Source organism: Corvus hawaiiensis, chromosome 6 (genome assembly GCF_020740725.1).
Source record: "Corvus hawaiiensis isolate bCorHaw1 chromosome 6, bCorHaw1.pri.cur, whole genome shotgun sequence".
NCBI lineage: Eukaryota > Metazoa > Chordata > Aves > Passeriformes > Corvidae > Corvus > Corvus hawaiiensis.
In genome coordinates, this window is record NC_063218.1 from 3,906,631 (window position 1) to 3,925,942 (window position 19,312).

Below are 19,312 nucleotides of genomic sequence, written 5' to 3' on the forward strand. Positions count from 1 at the left end.
AGTAGGCAGAGGTCATTGTAAATGTATTGAAATGCAGTGTTAGAGAAGCAGTAATTCTGGGCAATTACTGTTAGGTTTGAGATAGAGTAAAATTGCAAACAGTCTTTAGCTAATGTTATATGAATTGGCATCTGTGTTAATTTGCTGGGAAACTACCCAAGTGGACACACTTTTCTGATATGGGTAAAATATCAGTGGCTCATGCTCATGAGCTTTTGTTACGTTTTCTTATGGTAACTCAGTCTGCTGGCTCTGGCAGTCAGTCTGTCCAAAAATGCAGTGGAAATGGGATGTGTTCTTTGCTTTTGAAGGCTTCCTTCTTTGCTGGCTAAAGCTTCCTTTTAAGTTGCAAGATCTTTTGTCTGACATCCCTGAGTGTTTCTTGTGTTCTCTTTTTATAAAAGCAATGGAAGGCCGGCAGCCAAGTCCGAAAGCATTTAACTCATGAAGGCTCTGCTGTCATTAATTTTAAACACGTCACTGTGGTGTCGGTCAGCTTGACTACCAACAAAGAAAACTAAAGTGTTCCCATAAATCATTTTATTGTCCTAATCCAACCTAATTAACTAAACTAAAACTCCTATTCTGATGAAGCAGCCCTTCCTGTGAGACATCTGCCTCTTTCTTAATGGATTTTAGCTTTTAGTTCTGCTATAGTGCACAAGAGTTGGTGACCGTAATAACGTTTAGTCCCTCTTGCCATCTTTGGGGAGATCACCTGGCACAAGAGAATGGTTAATTTTAAATTTCCAAATGCAGAGATTTTTTTTTTCCATTCCTTGGAAACATGGTTTGCAAGCCAGGAGGAAGCAATAAAATCTCTGTTTCTAGAAGTGGATTAGACTTGTTCCCTGCAAGCTTTGCAAGCAGCAGCCTAAAGGCTCTGAGAATTTTGGGATCTGCTTCTGTAGTTCATTGACGCGCTCCTGACACGGAAGGTTTGACTTAATAGCATTAAGTTGATGTAATCGTGCCGTGAGCTCCTGACCTGTTCTTGAACTCGGAGGCTGGAGGTGACTGAGGGGAATGAGCAGCATTGTCAGTGTGCACGGGTTTGCTGTGGCACACTGGCACATGATCCTAGGTCGGGAACATCTGGCTGAGGACAGATGCAAATTCAGTGTAGGAGAAAAAGGTGGAAATTCTGACTAAAGAGCCATTTCTGCTCTTGGGGATAATCTGTTGAAGATTTGTTAAGTTTTAGTTTTGTTCCCCCTTTTTTCTGTATCTTTGCTAAAAAAGCAGAGCACCAAGAAACACTGGGTTTAAATATAACCCTTAGTCTTATTCCCTTTATCTACAAGGTGATTTTATGTGGGGTGAGGGAGTTCTATTTTCTGACTTCTTGAAATGACAATAAAACTGATAGCATCCACCTTTCCAGGGGAGTGAGTGGAGAGCAAAGAATTCAGCTGGACTGACATATTCCAGGGGCTGGCAGAGTTGCAGTGTTGCTGCTAGGAAAGCAGACTCTGTTTGATCTCTGTTTGATCTTGGCTCCTCTGAGACCTGACAGATTTGTAAGTCATAGCCTTTAGCTGCTGCTTTGATTGTGAGGGCAAAGTGCTGGAACGAGGTTTTGTTCTCAAAACGGAGAGAAAGGAGCAAGAATGAAAAAGTGTGTGTAAGGAGGCAGGGGAAAAACCAAGGCCAAGTGTAATTCCAGCCAGGAGGAAGGATATTACTGGAAACTTGAGCTACTAGCAAAGTCGAGAAGTGAAAAATAATTTAAAAAAAGAATATTTGCTTGGGCTGTGTTATTGTGGGGGTGAGGTCATGGGCCTTCTCCTTTCAGTCTCTGTTAAAATTGGGCAGTTTTCAAAATGACTAGAATACAGATCTTGAGGTAATGGGGGGAGCTGTGGGGTTTGCCTTGGGCCATGGGGAGGAATCCTCCTGCTCACCTTAAGAGCAGGCTCAACATCCAGTGAGGTTTGGAGCTTCCATCTGGAAGACCCCATGGAGATGGCTGGATTGCTGAGCAAACATGAGCCCTGTCTTGGAAAGGTGCTGGGGCAATCTGTCCCTTCATGCCACATAGAATATGGCACCTCAGGGTTCTCTCACTGCTTTTGTTTGGCATTTGGACTTTTAAAAATCCCTCAGCCCTGCTGTGAACAGTCATTAGCAGTGGAATTATTCTGGAAAAATCTCTTGCTGCTCTTTGTTCCCCCTATTCCTCCACAGGGTTTTGGTCAGTTCATCTGCACTTTGCTCTCTGTTTCCTCCAAAGGGAGTTACTTGAACTCAGCAGCTCGAGACAGTTAAGTGTATAAAACCATCTTTTGTGTAGGCAGCTGAATTCACCCAGCCTTCATCTCCTGACCAACATTCCTACTGGGCAAGAAGTGGGATGTGCTATGGCCAGCCTGGAGCCACATGGTTTGGATTGGCGTGGTAAGCTCAGGCTATGGATGTTGGTGAGATTTTTCTAGCATTTGAATCTGTTGGAAACTAATTCAGAGTGGTTTTGGTTTTTTTTTTGCCTGTTCAATTGATAATTTCCATTAAACTTCTAAGAAGCTGAAAAATAGGAACAAACTGCTCAAAATAAGTTCAGGGAAGAGTAAAGGAGCCCAAAATGCTGGAAGTGCCTGAAGGAAGATTCCTCTTCCATGACCACTCAGGTGAAACCACAACCCGGGGGTTTATGGTTGGATTTGATGATCTTAAAGATGTTTTAAAACCTACTCAGAATTCCAACTCAGAAACCAACTTAGAATTCCACTTACTCAGAAGCTTAGTGGATTCCAAGAAAAAGTTTTGAAAATACCCAGTGTTGCTCTGGTGGATCTTGGCAGCCTTGAGGTGGAGGTGAAGAGACAAAGGTAAAGTTTAGTGCCAGGTTCTTGCTCATTCTTGTCCTTTTTCCTGCCTGGAATGTGAATATGGCGGTGTCCAGCCTGAAACTCTGAATTTATCTGCCAGAACTTGTGAAGCTGCTGTAATTCTTGTGGGAGTGAGGGCTTTTCTCACTACTTCAGGTGCTACACCAGGGCAGTTATGTGACAGCATGGAGAGGTTTTGAGGGGGGAATCCTGCTGACAGAAGAAACAGTCGGGAAATTTGAATGCTAAAAGCAGTAAAAAGGAAAACTCACTGTTTTGGTTGCAACAAACCAGATTTGTGCACTCAATCTCCAGACTCTTCTGGGACTTGTAGTAGTGTGGTTCTTTGGTTCCTCAGGCAGTCAAAATCCTTCATGATTTTGCCTGTGTCTGCATTCCACTCACAATAGTGTTTTATTAGGAGTTTTAACTTCCACTGTTCTGTGTAGTTCCTAAAATACTGTTACTTGTCACTTTTTTTACTTTTTTTTTTTTTTTTTAACTTGGAAGCGGTCAATTGCTTTGAGACCAGCACTTAAAATGCCTGTAAAGTGTCTTTAAATTGGAGCAACTGTTGGTGCTGAACAGGCTGTGAAAGCACACAAGTTGAAACATTTCTCATAATGTTCTTGGCTTTTTCAAAAAATGTTTACACAATTCCAGGAAATTAAATGTCGTGTTTCTTCACTGAAAATAACTGGGTATAAATAATGGAAAACAAAGAGGAGGGGAAGTAAATGGAGAAGAAAAGTTGGGAGGGGAATGGAGCACACACAGAAGATTATGTCCTACCCTGGAATTTCAGAGGACACAGTGACCCTGGTCAGTATTATTAATATATCTAAGCCCTGAGCTCTGTAGGCGTAGGGCACGACCTTACTCAGTAATTCAGCAAGTCCTTGTGTTTCCCTCCATGTTTTTTCCAGCAGACCTTAAAACTTTCAGCTTGGGTTCTCACCAAAGCTTTTATGGGATCCAGAAGCTTGTCTTGACAAGAGCAGGAGCTTGGGGTACACATCCCTGCCTGGGCATTTTGCCTGGGTGCTGGTGGCCAGTGCTGTACAGAGTGGCTGGAGCTGCAGTCAGGACTGTCGTGTTACCAGTCTGTCTTCTGTTGTATTCCAGCTGCCCCAGAGTTTTGTGGAAATGAGTGAAATCTTGTGCATGAAAGCTATTGCTTTCTGATGTTTGAAATGATGATATCTGATAATATGAATATGAACTGATTATTGCTATGTTAAGCTTAAAACTTAAGGTCTAAGAGTCTCCTGATTATCACTTTATTTCTTTTATATCCTAGGAACACCTGAGACCTGCCCAGGGCTTGAGACCCCTTTCTTAGTTGTCAAACAGGCACAGAGGAAAAACTTTGGAGACCACAGCTCGGTGTCCTGGCAGGTCACAGAGTGTTAGTGACTTCATCCAAACTGCATCTTGGTGCCATTTGTTCTTGCAACATATTGTGTGCCACTGTAGTGGTTACTGCAAAACACTATAAATAATCTGGGAAATTCAGAATCTGCCTATTGCTGATTACCAAGTGTGTTTATATCACTTTTCAGCTGTTACAACTCCTAGACTTTGTCTTCAAGTTTAGTTAAAGGCTTTATTGCAGAAAAGAAATACTGGGAAAGGTCCTCATGCCTAATCATAGAATGGTTTGGTGGGAAGGGACCTTAAAGATGATCCAGTTCCACCCCTCTGCCAATGGTAAGGACATTTTCCACTAGATCAGGCCCTAGAGCTTCCAGTAAGAGGCATCTTGTAAAAGCAGTCTCTGGTGTTGTAAATGCATGAGGTTTGCAAAAAACTATTCTTCCATTATGTGTTTTCAATAATTCTGTGTCAAATACTCTTGCTAACCCTTAGTAGGATTTTAGTATGCACATAGATGTTTTTAATACCTCTGGCATTCAGAAGGATTTTTAATGATTTGTTCAATAATTGATGTAGCTTTGGCATAATTTAGGCTTTTGTGAGAGATGGCAGGCAGATGAGTAGAATATATTTAGTTGTTTAGTTTAATCATCCCTATCTGTGAATTCTTTAGGTGAAAAGCAGAATGAAGGAATGGAGCAAGTAAGAGAACCTCTTGGAGAAAATTATCCTCTTAGCTGAAAACTGGAGAAAGCCTTAATTAACCTATTAATCCATTGCTTAAGTGTCTGCAAAGTGTTTTTCTGAGCAGTAACAGTCATTACCTTCCAGAATTGTGTGTGGTTATATGGACCTTTATATTTACATCTATTTCCCTGTTAGCCAATAGATTCAGTTTCTCAGCTCATTTCCCTCAATTTTGGTAAGATAAAGCAGAAAACAGGAGCTGTCCTCTTCTTGTATTGTTTTAAATACTGAAATACCATTTAGTCTTTGATGCTAAATCCATATCTATAGACACCAGTCTACACTGACAGGCAGTAAAAAGTACTCTTTAATGAGGAAAACAACACTGAAAGTGTTTGGGTTTTGTCACCAGTTATATAAAATTGCTGGGCTCTTTCTGATATAACCAGAAATTTACCTAACAGTAATGATATCCCTGAAATCCTGGCTTTTAACTGGAAATCAGTTCTATTGCTCACTTTAAAAAAAAAAAAAACAACCAACAATAAGCCAAAACTCCCTCAACTCCAAGTCTTTGCTGGTGTACAAGTTGGTACAAGGGTTAGGAACTAAATACGGTTTCAGAGAAAAAAGGTGTTTGGAGTCTGAACTGTAAAAATGATAAGTATTGGGTACTTCTGAACTAGAAACAAACCAGTGCAGCTTGGGGATTTCCATGAAAAACAAACAACAAAAATCCTATTGTATGTGTTTACCCAACCTTGTAATAACATGTTACGATACACTGCTTTTCCTGATCATAGCAAAGGTGTTTATGTAGCAATGAATTTGATTACAGTATTTTTGTGTGTAATAGACACCTTTTTTATTTTTTATTCACCAGGCAATCAGCTCGAAAGGTCACCACAGTATCTCTTTCACATTATCCAGAAGCCAGACAGTTATAGTGGAATATATTCATGATAAAGATACAGACATGTTTCAGGTAAGGCTCTAAAATACTTGGATTGTTTTTTGAAAGCAACATATGGAACCTCAGTTCTGCATTGTCCTCTGGGTATTCTGTGACCTGTGGGATTTCAACTGTCTAACCCAGCTGCATTAACATGGGAGCACTTTGAAATTTTGCATTATGCTCCTCTTCTCAAACCTACACCCAGCATCTGTTAATATTCTTACTGACTTACTCCTTTAATTGTGCTCTGCCTTTTCTCCAAACACAAACAGTACTGGAGAGAAATGCGTGCTCTCTTTGGATTCATGAATGAGCACAGAATTACACCCACCACCCTCCAGTTAATCAAGTCTCTGGAGTAAAAAGGAAGTGGAAAGGAGTAGGGCATGGGATGGGGAAGGAGGAAGGTGAAAGTGAAGGTGGGGAGGGGAATGTGGGAGCTGTGCAGTAGGGGAGACAAACCAGTGATAAATGATAAATTGTTCCTGAGGGGTGTGCAAATCTCTCCGGTGGTGTAGGGGACTGGGCTGAGTTTCTCTAAGCTCCCATCTATGGTCCAACACATGCTCACTGTCCCCTCTCTGCATTTGTGGTTTTTTCTGCATCATTTAACATTCTGCTAACCTGAGTGATTTTCTTGTGCCATGGTTATTTTTATGTATAAGAGAGAGCAGAAATCCTGTGCAAACTTAGACTTCAAACTTTGGGAACCCAAACATGCCAAACAACCTTTTTCATTCTAGACTAATCAGGTCTGTGTTATCTTTGACCTCTAATTAGAGCATCTGACCAGGAATTGTTACCCCTCCTCATTCAGCCTTTCATATTTAGAAGGGTCAGCAGTTGAGTGCTGTTGACAGAGGAGGAAATAGCTCTTTGGAGATGTCGTTGCCTCTCTTGTCTTCTGTGTTTTGCTCTATATTAAATTTTCCCAGTGTGACTGAAACTATTAGGTCCAAATAGGAATTGATTAAAACCCAGTCCTGTTCATTTGCTGCAGAATGAAGGATTGAACAGCCAGAGTGAACTGAAATAGGTTTTTCTATGTCGACTAGGGAAAGAAAAATGTAACCCATCCATTGGGGTTACTGTGTGATACTTGTTTGGCTCTTGAGTAGCTCCAGTGAAATTTTTTCCTGCATATAAATTTTGAAAAGCCATTTTTGAAAGCTGGATTTTTTCCCCCCCTTCTTCAGTACAGTAAAAAATGAATAAAGAGTTGCAGAACAGCTGCTTTTCTGTGCATATTGCATTGACAGCTATTGCATAACGTCCTAGTGGTGGGTACAGCTTTTATTGAGAGGGATAAGACACCATTTCAGTCTTGGGATGTGTAGGGGGTCCTGCTGTGACTTGATCTCAGTGTGACCTCCAAGGGCTGTGTCCTGGTTCAGGTTTCTGCTCTCTGGCTGGTTCCTGGGGATTGCATTCCATGCATTGGCCTGCAGGGGCTGATGGCTGGGGAGAATGGAAACAGCAGAGGTCTGGTAGACTGTGGCAATAATTCCCCACTGAAGCAATGCCAGAGCAGTTGAAGAGGTTTCCATTATTTATATGAGCCATTAGATTTTAACTGTACTCATGAATCTGTTGGAGAAAAGTTACTTGAGGATGTTTAGTGCAGCCCTGTGGTACATGATAACGAATTTCATGTCTGTTGGTCTGCAGAGTAGAGTTTCATTGCTGGCCAAGCATCACTTGGACACAGTCCTTGGAGTTTGTTGTTTTCTTTTCAAATGTGTGTTCCTGGCTTGTGTAGGATGTGGAAGTTGAAAAGGGAAGGATAATTCTGGACCACAGGATTATCCTGAGCCATGAGGCCCCACTTGGACTGCTGTTAACATGTATTATCCTGGACAAATCACTTGGCTTTTTGTTCTTGATTTCCACTGTGCTTCCTGACTGTTGTTCTGTTGTGTTGTTCGTAGTTTTGGTTTTTGGGGTTTTTAAAATGTAATTATATAATGAAATCTGTGTGCAAATGCTACTATGCACCTTTGTCTTAGTGACATCCAGGTCAGATTTCTTCATTTAACTACAAAAAGAATGTACAAATGTGCTCCTCTGGCATCTCCCAGGCTCTGTATGCTCCAGCATCCATGAGCTGCTGTAAATCAAGATTTTCTTCAGAGTTTAACCATTCTGTTGATGATGCATTAGCTGAAGTTGAACCTGTTCCTTCATGGTTTGATGGGGTGAGAATGGGTTGATTTTACTTGTTCATGACACTGCAAAGAACCAAAATGTGTAGCTCCTACCCTAAATAACTACAAGTTTATACAAGAAGCAAGTACATTCAATATGAAGCATTGATTTTTTTCTGAAGAAAGGCCCTTCAGAAGATGCAGAGTCCAATTCTCTCTCTCATCAGAGTGAAATTCTCTTGAAGCCCAGGAATGTGCAGCTGTTAAATTCTGTGCTGGCAGGTTTTGCCTTGTGTCAGGAGCAGTGTTTTACCAGCATGGCTGTGACTGACAGCAGACACCAGCAAACCAAGGGACTGCCTGCCTCTAATGCAGCCTTTAACAATCACCTGCAGAGGAGACAACGCTCGCTGCCTTCTGCAGCACCTGGGAGATTTATGGGTTCTTGTTGGAAGTAACTTAGGGAACTCATAGGACACAGTTAACAAGAAAGGTCCCAAAATACAGCCTGAAATTGCTAGAAAGAAGAAACTCTTTTGTGCTGTGGAGGAAAATGGGAGAAAAATGAGTAATGAAGTGTGGAAAGAGCAGCTCTGAATAATGGAGCTCGCTCTGTAGTGACTGTAGTCTGCAACAGCAGATGAGTTAAAAGTTTTGGAGGGTGAACGTTGATAGCATCAAGTTTTTCATTTATTCCTTAGGCACTTGCTTTTCAGGTAATCTCAAACCCATATTTTTGATTTAATACAGAGTTGAGAAATTGCCAGATTTTGAAGGCCACTTGTTCACATAAATTCCAGTGCCGAAAAGTAGCACAGTGCATGAGACTGATCTTCTAGAAGGCTCTCTCAACAGGAAAAGGGAAGAAAACTAAATACTTTAAATACTTGATTTTGCATAGACATACTTGTGACACAAATGAGATAAGTACTTAAGTGTTTATATAAAGTATTACATATCATTCCATAGATTTAAAAAAAACACACAGAAACATTGTTTATAGATCTTAATGGTTATATCCAAACATATTTGGATTTCGTGGTGAATGATTAGTGTGATGTAAGAAAGGCTGGGAGCACACACTTGTGTGCTTTGTCATCCTTTAAGGAAAAATGAGGCAGGTTTTTTTCTCTATTTGCATCTAAAAGGTTTGAGAGAATGATCTATTTCAGAGACTGCAAGAGGCAGAAACTTGCTATGAACAAATTAATTCCATATTTGTTATTGATTATCCTTTAAGAGACTCCACATACAGATAGAGAATAGTCAGAAGTTATTCATGAGGTTCCTGCTGCTGCTCAGTGCTGACTCTTAGCAGGAATTGCTTTGGATGGGAAATAGAAGCCTGTTAGAAATAATACTGTAAAAGGAAGAAGAATATTGCTTTGTAAGATTTAGCTTCAAGTTGTCAAGTTACATAAATCAGAAATATTCCATATTAAATAGTTTCTAAACTCTGTCTCCTGAGTATTCTACTAGACACTTTCTGTGAGAAATTGAAATACACACTTTTGATTAGGCCTTGTTGAGTATTTCCTCTGCAGAGAGCTCATCCCATTTTGCTGAGCCTTGTGATATGGAGACAGTAACTGGCTGTGTTGTTGAAGACATGAATTTTGACATGTGTTAGAGTGTAACCCTGCAAAATAGAACTTGAAGCAGGAGAGAAGTACAGGAGAGATCCCTGTACTATTCCTATCAATTCCGTTGTGACAAGGGTTAGGTGTTGATAATATTAATTTCCTTTACTCCTGAACAGTGTTTCCTTAAAGCAGATGTAGTTTGCAGAGATGTTTGTTAATGATGGCTCCCCACAGCTGACTTTTAAGAGCAAGATCTGAGCAGAATAGAACTTCTTGGGGGACAATGAGATCGTGTTTAGTGAGGAGGTTATTTTATATACATGTAAGTACCAGATAAGGTAGCTTCATGTGAAGAGTATTCCTAATTCTGTTTCATCACAAGGTATCTGTGAAATTAATATTCTGTTCCACTTCTTGTTCCTCAGCTCCACTTTCCCAGTTATGCTCAAAGTTGGTGTAACACTAATTTGCCTGGAGAAATATTGATAAAGCCTCACTGTCTGTCTGTCTCGCAGTCAGATCTCTCCATCCATGTAGTCATGAAGTTTTCTGTTCCAGATGTTTCCAGATTTAGAATTAAAACTTATACATGGCAAGATAGAAAAATATCCCTGTCTAAAGGTCAAGTGTGTTTCATTCCTGCTGAAGAGAGTTTTTTTAGTTCTGTTAGTCACGCATGTGCATGATTAGGAATGAATTTAATCATATGGTGGGTTTTACCTGAAAACTGTTCTTTCTGGGCCTAGAAATCCTGAAAACATGAAGGTGGGTAGCTCGTTGTTATGACATATCAAAATAACCAAGTTCTGGATCTAAAATGAGTCCTTTATTTTCATGGCAAATAAATTTGGGACTGGAAAATGTGAGTAAAACTCATCAATCCAAGCTAATGTTTTCTTGACTGACAGAATGTAGTGGCAAGTAATTTGCTGTGGTTGAATGAGGAAATAGCAAGGTGATAATACTTTTTTTGGTGACAATACTCCTACCAAACAAATCAGCTGTGTTGATTTATTTCAAGCAAGCATGAACATCACTTGCGGCAAGTGCAAATTTGTCATTCCATGTCCGTGATGTATTTCTGCATAGGAAAAATGTGGAAATACAGGTTAGTCTCTGGTTGGATCTCACCATCTGAAAATTCAGCAGGCAGTAGTTTATCAGCAGTATTAACCTGGCAAAACTGTGTCCTTAATGCTTCATATTTCTGTGGGTATTTCTAGTTATACCATTATCTTAATTTTTTTGCAGGTTGGGAGGTCAACAGAAAGCCCCATAGACTTTGTAGTAACAGATACTATTTCAGGAAGTCAAAATAATGATGAAACCCAGATTACCCAGAGCACCATCTCCCGATTTGCCTGCAGGATTGTTTGTGACAGAAGCCCACCATACACAGCCAGGATCTTTGCAGCTGGCTTTGACTCATCTAAAAATATATTTCTTGGTGTAAGTACTGCTAATAATGATGTTATGAGCAAGCTCTGGTTTATATTCTGTTATTTTCAAGTCCCCAAATCTCCTTGTACTGGTTGATAACTTGTCCTGTCATTAGGCTTTTATTACTCCAATGCACCAGCTGCAATGTTAAGTAGAAACTGCAGTTTTATGTGCCTGAGTTATCACCAGCAGAGACTCGTGGTCATAATTGTCTGTAACAATGAAGCTGCACTTTAGTAACTGTTAGTGGATTTTCTTTAGGTTGCTTTGATGTATTTCTGATAGTCATTGTGACTGTCACATGTAGGAAAAAGCAGCCAAGTGGAAAAACCCCGATGGCCACATGGATGGATTGACAACCAACGGGGTGCTGGTCATGCATCCCAAAGGAGGCTTCACGGAGGAGTCCAAGCCTGGAGTGTGGCGGGAGATCTCCGTCTGTGGGGATGTGTACACGCTCCGGGAGACCAGGTCTGCTCAGCAGAGGGGCAAACTGGTAAGTGGGAAGTAACTAAAATTAATCAAGGGATACTTTTTTTTTGCTGGCTTTGAACGGAGGCAGTTACAGGGTGACTGTCCCTGAGTGTAGTGGGCACTGCAAGCTCCGACTCTGTGTGTGACAGCAGATTTTGTGCTGCTGTTCTGTTACTGATCGTCTGGGAGAACACTCAAAACTTTCTGCTAATGCCACTTTTCCAACTGAAATAGCACAGAGTGTGAAAGCTAAATAAACTCTGCTCTGGAATCTCCATCTCTGAAGTGTTCTCCTGGGAAATGGGGATGTCTGGAAGTTGCTGCATGGGGAGCTGTCTTTTGCAGTTCTGCCTGAAGAGTCCACTTTTGTGCAAAAGCAATTTGGGTAAAGGCAGCTTCTGTTTGATTTACCTGCCACTGGGAAGATAAGAGAAGCCCTGGAAGTATATTCCTGTTTTCTCCTGTGAGGCAGGATGGGCTTTCCCTTTCCCAGAAGTGAGAGATTTCAGCTGCCAGAGACCTGTGACACATAAAACCAGGAGAGAAGTTTCATGAACTGACTTTTCAACTCTGCTATTGGCTTTGCAGAAAACTGACTGCTGAAAGAGTTAGGGGAATGGAGTTGGGCTGTTCTGCTTTCAGCAGACACCCTGCAGGACATAAATTGCTTTGTCACACTGATGGTGGCAGGCAAACGTCGCCTGGGGACCTGGACAGATGATGTGGCAATTGCAGCCTTTGTACGTGGTTAGCAAAACACCTTTTTAGTGCTGCTAAAGAGAGGCACAGCAAAACAAATGAATCCCCCCTCCCTGCATCCAAAATGAGTTGAATTCTCATTTAAATAAAATTGCATGGCACACTGGTATTGATGTGATCAGTATTCGTTGATTGGGTTCATAAAACCAAATGCAGGCTGTATAATGAATTGAACACGTTGCATATGAGGGAGCTTTTTGCTTTGCTGTTTGTGAAGGAATTATCTGAAAAGAGCATCAGATCAGGGCTTCTCTCATCTCTACTTGAACCACTAAATTTTTCTGCTGGAATTACTTTGCACTGGTGACCTCTTATCTGTAGTCTGTATTGTACCACTAAGGTGTTTTGTGCAAGGATGATCCACAGTTAATCTGTGAATTTAAACTGGATTAAAATGTAAATGCCAAATTGATTGTCATTCATAGTATTCTTAGGCAGATGTGATGATTTCATGTGACCTACTTAATGTATTTGTTTGTATTTGACTATTTGTTCTGCATTAGTGGTATTTTCTGCATGCTTTCTGTGTATAAAGCCAGGCAGTAGGTCTGTTTTTGTCTTTAATTTTACAAAGAGCCTTTTAAATATATATATTCATCATTAATGAACTGATAGCAAAACCATGGGTTACTTATATGTTTGTGACATTAAAATAAAGAATATTTCAGCCAAGTACAATGTGTGTTTGGCATAATCCCTTGAAAATGTTTTAAGTACCCGCTTTTAATCAGAGAGAAGCCTTTAGGCAGTGCAAGCTGGGGCTGTGTTTGCTTGGAATACCTCATTAAATAAAAGGCCTAATGAGTGGGGTGAGTAATTGTTCACAAGCTGAGCCTGTGTGGCTTCTGTTGCAGAATTTGTCACCTGAGAAATTCAGCTGGTAATTCAGTCTGCTGCAGTGATAAACCATGCAGGTACCTGTGCTGCTGAGGCACAGTCTGGGAGCTCATGCTTCTGCAAAACGCTTGACTCCTGCCACAACCCCAGAGAAAATGGGATCTAAGAGGCAGAACAGCTGGCCTGTCCTCGGTAGCAGTTTTTAGTCCAAAAAGGATTTTCTTTACTGTGTGAGCAGCTTCTGTCAGTCTGTGTGGGCAAAGAATTCCAGGAGAGAATCTGCTAATGCAGCCCTTAGGGAATGGCACGTCTTTTCTTCAGTCTGTCAGGACTTACTGAAATACGACAGAGGCACACAGGGAATCAATACTGGAGAAAAAAGTGCATGCTCAGGGGCGTGAAGAGTGTGTATAACAATTTGTATTGCAACTGGAAATGCAAATCCCCTGTACAAGCACAGAATAAGAGAATAATCCCAGGTATAGGTTAGGAGGTGAGGTGGATTCAGGACGACAATAAGACAAAATCAAGTAGCATCTAAGGATGGTAATGCTGAGAACAATGCTGAGACTGCAGAACTGACCTGGCTGTCTGTAAAAGCTCTCAGGCTAAACAACCTCCTCTTGTGTCCTGCCACCAGGTAGAAAACGAGACCAACATCCTGCAGGACGGCTCCTTGATCGACCTGTGCGGGGCCACCCTCCTGTGGAGAACGGCAGACGGACTCTTGCACACCCCGACGCAGAAACACATCGAGGCCCTGCGGCAGGAGATCAACGCCGCCAGGCCCCAGTGCCCCGTGGGCTTGAACACCTTGGCCTTCCCCAGCATCAACCGCAAGGATGTGGTGGAGGAGAAGCAGCCTTGGGCCTACCTCAGCTGCGGCCACGTGCACGGCTACCACAACTGGGGCCACCGCAGTGACACGGAAGCCAACGAGCGCGAGTGCCCCATGTGCAGAACCGTTGGCCCCTACGTGCCTCTGTGGCTGGGCTGCGAGGCCGGCTTCTACGTGGATGCCGGGCCCCCCACCCACGCTTTCACCCCCTGTGGACACGTGTGCTCCGAGAAATCTGCCAAATACTGGTCCCAGATCCCGCTGCCTCACGGGACTCACGCGTTCCACGCCGCCTGCCCGTTCTGCGCCACGCAGCTCTCCGGGGAGCACAACTGCATCAAGCTCATCTTTCAGGGCCCCATCGACTGAGAAATCACTTTGCAACGACCACAATAAAAGTTTTCTTTAACGGTTTACTGTGAAGATTTTTGCCACTAACTCTAGATTTTACCTTTTTTTATAATGTTATTAATAGGGGTTGGTAGGGTGGGGATGGGGGAGCGACATGGAAGTGGAGGGACTGTGGTGGAATTGGGATACATTGATACCTGGAACTTGACAGATATCAGTGGTGTTGCATGCTCAAAAGCAGCATATTCATGGAGTCTTCTTGGTCAAATTGTAGTATATTTGTAATCTTTTTATTAGTACCCTGGATCAGAAAAAGGTGTCTTAAATGATTTTTTTAAGCTAAGATTTTTTAATGGAAAGGTTTTTTCTTCTAAACTTTGACAAGCCTTTAAAACCTATTTTTCAAATCTAGAAGGAGCATACAGAATGTAACTGTCTTTAATTTGCAATATAATTTAACTTGAATAGTTTCTCAAGGAGCAAATACAGAATGTGTGGACAACCACAGGTGAATGTTCACTAGAGATAATTGGATATGTAAGAGAAACATCAGCTGCCTGAAGTGTAGAGGATAAAAGCTATTAAAATATCTGTTATGGTATAACACAGCTGGCCAAAAAGGCATCAAAGATTACTTGAAACTGAGGAAATCCTGTTTGCATTGATTTCCTGTCAGTGTAATAGATATCCACTGGCTATTAGGTATGGGAGATGGCTGATTATTTTCTTTTTTATTTTTTTCCATTTAACCTGCATCTGATGAAACCACTTTACTCTTTTCCATACTTAGCTCTGGGGTTTAAGCCGATGTTCTGTGTCTGTGCAGTCTGGCCTTTGTATTTCTGCCTCGCTTTGCTCTCCCTCACTGCTCCTTACCCAGGACCTTTGGGTGAGTGGAGGCCACAGAATCCCAGAATGGTTTGGGTTGGAAGGGACCTTAAAAGTCATCCAGTTCCAACCCCCTGCCATGGGCAGGAACACCTTCCACTGTCCCAGGCTGCTCCGAGCCCCGTCCAACCTGGCCTTGGACATTTCCAGGGATCCAGGGGCAGCCACAGCTTCTCTGGGCACCCTGATGTAGCCAGAGATGTGTCTGTGCTGAAGGGGTGGTGCCACAGCACGACACGAGGTTTAGGTACAGCTGATACAGAATTCATTTACATAAACCTGAATTCAGGAAAGCACTTAGTCTGTGTTTAAATATAAGCCCACGGCTGGGACTGTTTAGATTCGCAAGAGCTTCAGTGCATTGCGGTTATTTGCTGTTACATTTTGAAATAAAAAAAACCGTTTAAAATAAGTTATTTTTTAAGCTCACTTTAAAGCATTTTCACTCGGAGAGCATCATTTCCAGTTCAGCTGAGCATTTTTGTTCACTTTCCAACTTGCTGCCATCTGTCACCTTTTCTTTTGCAGATTGAGTTGTGTTTGTATCTCTTCTTTTTCCCCAAATGTTTGCAAATCAAACAACATTCAAATGTAATCAAATATATGCACCAGGGTGGTACATCTGAAGTGGATCACTTGAAATTCGTGACTTTTTAAGAGAGCTGATAAATGTTTACTATGGAAATAATTAAATCAGAATTTCATATGAGGTGTACCCTGCCCACTGTTAGGCTCATTTCATGCAGAATGATAACTCTTTGATTTGTGGGTTGTTTTTTTTTTTTTCTTCCTTATGCTTTCTGTACTCTTGGTATCTGAGGTATCAATCTATCCAGGTTTAAAAAAAAGAATTTGGGAGAAATCTATAACATCTCTAGATGAAATTGATCATTCAAGCTCAGTTCTGTTTAATCAACTACAGCTTTTTGCTATATTTGTGCCCTTTGTATAAATACATAATTTATATGATTTTAATATATTCTGTATATAGATATACTTGAATTGGCCTGTTCATATTTTGGTTGTAAAATTGTTTTATAGTTAACCTTATAAACATTTTACGTGTCCCTTGCCAATGGTGATGGGATGGACTTTGTCTGCTGCTGTTTTTGATATAATTTTGCTGTATACATGTTCAGCATTTGAATAATTTGAAAATAGCTTTACTTTTCTTTTTATGCTTTTGCTGTTAAAAAAAAAAATATAACTCTGCAGCATTTTTTTCTAAAAGCCCCAAACTGTACAGTTTTTGTCCCACTCAGTGATTGGAAACAGGATAAACCTTGTTAACCTAAAACTATATGCTTCTTTGTAGTGCCTTTTCAAAGAGATCCTCTTGTGATTCCATATTCCAAGCCCTTACTCCCACAAGGCAACCTCGTGGCTCATCTCCATGGAGAGTGGCAGCCCAGCCAGCCGGGGAAGAAACGCCTTTGGCCTTCAGTTCCTTGGTGTGGCTCCGTCCCGGATGCAAAGGTGCCTCTTCCTCGCTCCTAACCCCGTTCAGGTTCCTCAGGTCCCACACTGCAGCGTCATTCCTGGTTAGCAGATACCTCATCTGGGAGAGGCGGCCTCCCTGCACCCTCCCTGCCGGACTCCGGAACGCTTTGCCTGCTCCTCCTCGCAAGAGCCGCTCTGGACACGCCTGCAGGAGCTGCTCCCGGGTGGATTCAGGCCCAGGGCCCCGGAGCTCCGTGTGCGGCACCCCCGGCTCGGGCTGGCAGCCTGTGGCTGAGCTGGGCAGGGTGTGCACGTGCTGTTGTCTCCTCTGAGCCCCAATGGATCGGAAACACCCCGGCTCCCAGGCACCCACCTCCCTTCCCCAGCTGCTTTACTCCTTCCCTTCGCCGGTGCAGCTTAATTGCTGCTTCAGGGCTTCGTATCCCTTCCTGTTCCCTGTGGAAAGCGAATGTACAGTGTTGGAAGAATCCTCGCTAGGAACACTAGCACACCATCAGGCACGGTGTGTTTGGCTTGTGTGAAGCAGAGCACTGGCTAATGGTTTGTATCCGAGGGAAGTGTTTGTTTGAAGCTGTTTAAACAAGATTTTTTTTGTTTTTCTTTTGCTGTCGGCAGTTCTGTGTAACACAAGAAATACTGCAGGAAGGAAAACTCTCCGAATCCCAGAATGGGCAAGGCTGGAAGCAACCACGGGGGCTCATCTGGTCCCACCTCCCTGCTCAAGAAGGGCCATCCTGGAGCACATGGCACAGGATTGTGTCCAGTCAGCTCTGGAATATCCCCAGTGGTTGAGACTCCACACCCTCTGTCACTCTGTTCCAGTGCTCGGTCACTGCACAGGGAAGTTCTTCCTCATGTTCAGGTGAAACTTGTGGGCATCACCTCCTGCTCGTTCCTCTTGTCTCACAGAGCAGAGCCTGGTCCCTCCTCTTGGCACCCCCCTTTAGGTATTTATACACATTGATGAGTTCCCCTCTATCCTCACTTCTCGAGGCTGACCATGCCCAGCTCCTTCAGCCTTTCCTCCTGGGAGACAGGCTCCACTCCCTTAATCCTCTTGGGAGGATTTGCCCTCGGCTGTTCCTGCTCCAGCATCTTCGTGTCCCTCCTGTCCTGAGGAGCCCAGAACTGGACACAGCACTCTGGATGTGCCTCAGCAGGGCTGAGCAGAGGGGCAGGATTCTTTTCTGGGAAGCAATCTTCCACAGTTTGCATGGAATCCAGGGACTTTGCTGTTCAAATCCAGGGTGAGTCCCGCAGAGTTGGAATTGCTTGGGAGGCAGAAGAGTTTGTAACGTGATTTTACTCAAAACCTGCTCTGGTGTTCTGCTCTGGTGAAATGATGGAGCATTCAGCTCTTGGCCCTCGCCTTCCCTCAGCTCCATAAACTCCTCCTCTGCTCTGGTACCTTGATAGGAAAAAGGAGTTTGTGGATAAATAAAACTGGAGTCAGTAAACTTGAGAACCACCCTCAAGTTTATTCATTATTTCAGTGTTATGATGTTCCTTGCATACCATTCCCAATGCTGGCAATATATTCATAAGGATTTTTTTTATCACCTGTTACTGTTGATTCTATTTGAATGCTTCAAAACCAGCTTTGACTGCATAACTTAGAGCTAAAAGTATTTTTCTAGTCTGATTTTTTTTTTTTTTTTTTTTTAAATATATCTGTCATATCCATGACTGGAGCTGGAACACTTCCCTTTTTCCTGGCAGCTTTTTGGGAGAGCGCTGAAGTCTAAATAAAATGAGTGGTGAACGCTGTTCTTGCTGGGAATTGTTGTCCAGTTGTACAGGAGAGTTCACATGAGACTGTGTTTTATTGGTTAATTTTTTTTCAAACGTGGTCATTTTGTGCATCAAGGTACAGTCATAGTACTGTACAGGCCAAGTAATTAAAGGAGGATTTTATTTTTTTTCCATTGTGAGGGTGGGAAAGGGGATCAGAAGAGATGAAAGCCATGGTTGGGCTGGTGCCAGCAGGGACAGATCCACCTTGAAGCAAAGGCATGCCAGGAACCAGTCAGAAATGTGACTGGAGCTGTTCCTGCTTTCAGCCCTCATCCATGCTCTGAAAAGGATTCTCCTCAGTTTGTCAGGAAGTTCTGGGATGCCGTGGAACGCCTGTGATCTTCCCAGCGAGGCACTCCTTGGTGTTTTATTGGCAGTTCCTGGAATGTGAGGGTTTGGCTTCAGAGCCTGAGTGGGGAGCCGGAGATGCTGAGTGTGTCATAGTGAGGAACTGCAGTGGAGCTGAACAGAACTTGCCACACCACTTGAAGGAAATCTGGTTCAGCCGTGGTCACTCTCCCTTTAGTGCTCTTGCAGTAGCTGGTCACTTCTGCACCATTTTTTCATTCTTGTGGAAGGAAGCTTCTCCAAGACCATCCTTTTTCTGTTCATCCATCCCACAGTCTTGACACTTTCCTGGGGCTGGAGAACCATTGGTACAGACCTGGCCGTGGTGAGGACTGACAGGCATTTAAATCCATTTTTAGCCCAGTAGGAAAACCGCCCTGGCTCTTCCTCCTCATTTGCTCAGTTTCTCACAGTCTTGTGAGTCCTTGGCTCCTCGTTTTCTATTTATCCATGCAGTCGCAGGTACACAAGTAAATACAGCTTGGAAAGAAAACAAAGAAAACACAACTCGGGGTTGCAAGTGTCTTTTTACAGATTTTTCTCATTAT

General features: G+C 42.5%; 1 protein-coding gene across 3 annotated transcripts in view; it reads left to right on the plus strand.

Moving 5' to 3' along the window:
* PELI2 (pellino E3 ubiquitin protein ligase family member 2) overlaps positions 1 to 14,681 on the plus strand; it is a 64,542-nt gene extending 49,861 nt beyond the window's left edge. For all 3 annotated transcript variants that reach the window (XM_048307269.1, XM_048307270.1, XM_048307271.1), the window contains 4 exons: positions 5,776 to 5,877; positions 10,826 to 11,023; positions 11,322 to 11,510; positions 13,725 to 14,681. In XM_048307269.1, the coding sequence (XP_048163226.1) occupies positions 5,776 to 5,877; positions 10,826 to 11,023; positions 11,322 to 11,510; positions 13,725 to 14,291 (1,056 nt within the window). In that variant the 3' untranslated portion in view covers positions 14,292 to 14,681. The remainder of the gene's footprint in view (positions 1 to 5,775; positions 5,878 to 10,825; positions 11,024 to 11,321; positions 11,511 to 13,724) is intronic.
* The last annotated feature ends 4,631 nt before the right edge of the window (positions 14,682 to 19,312 follow it).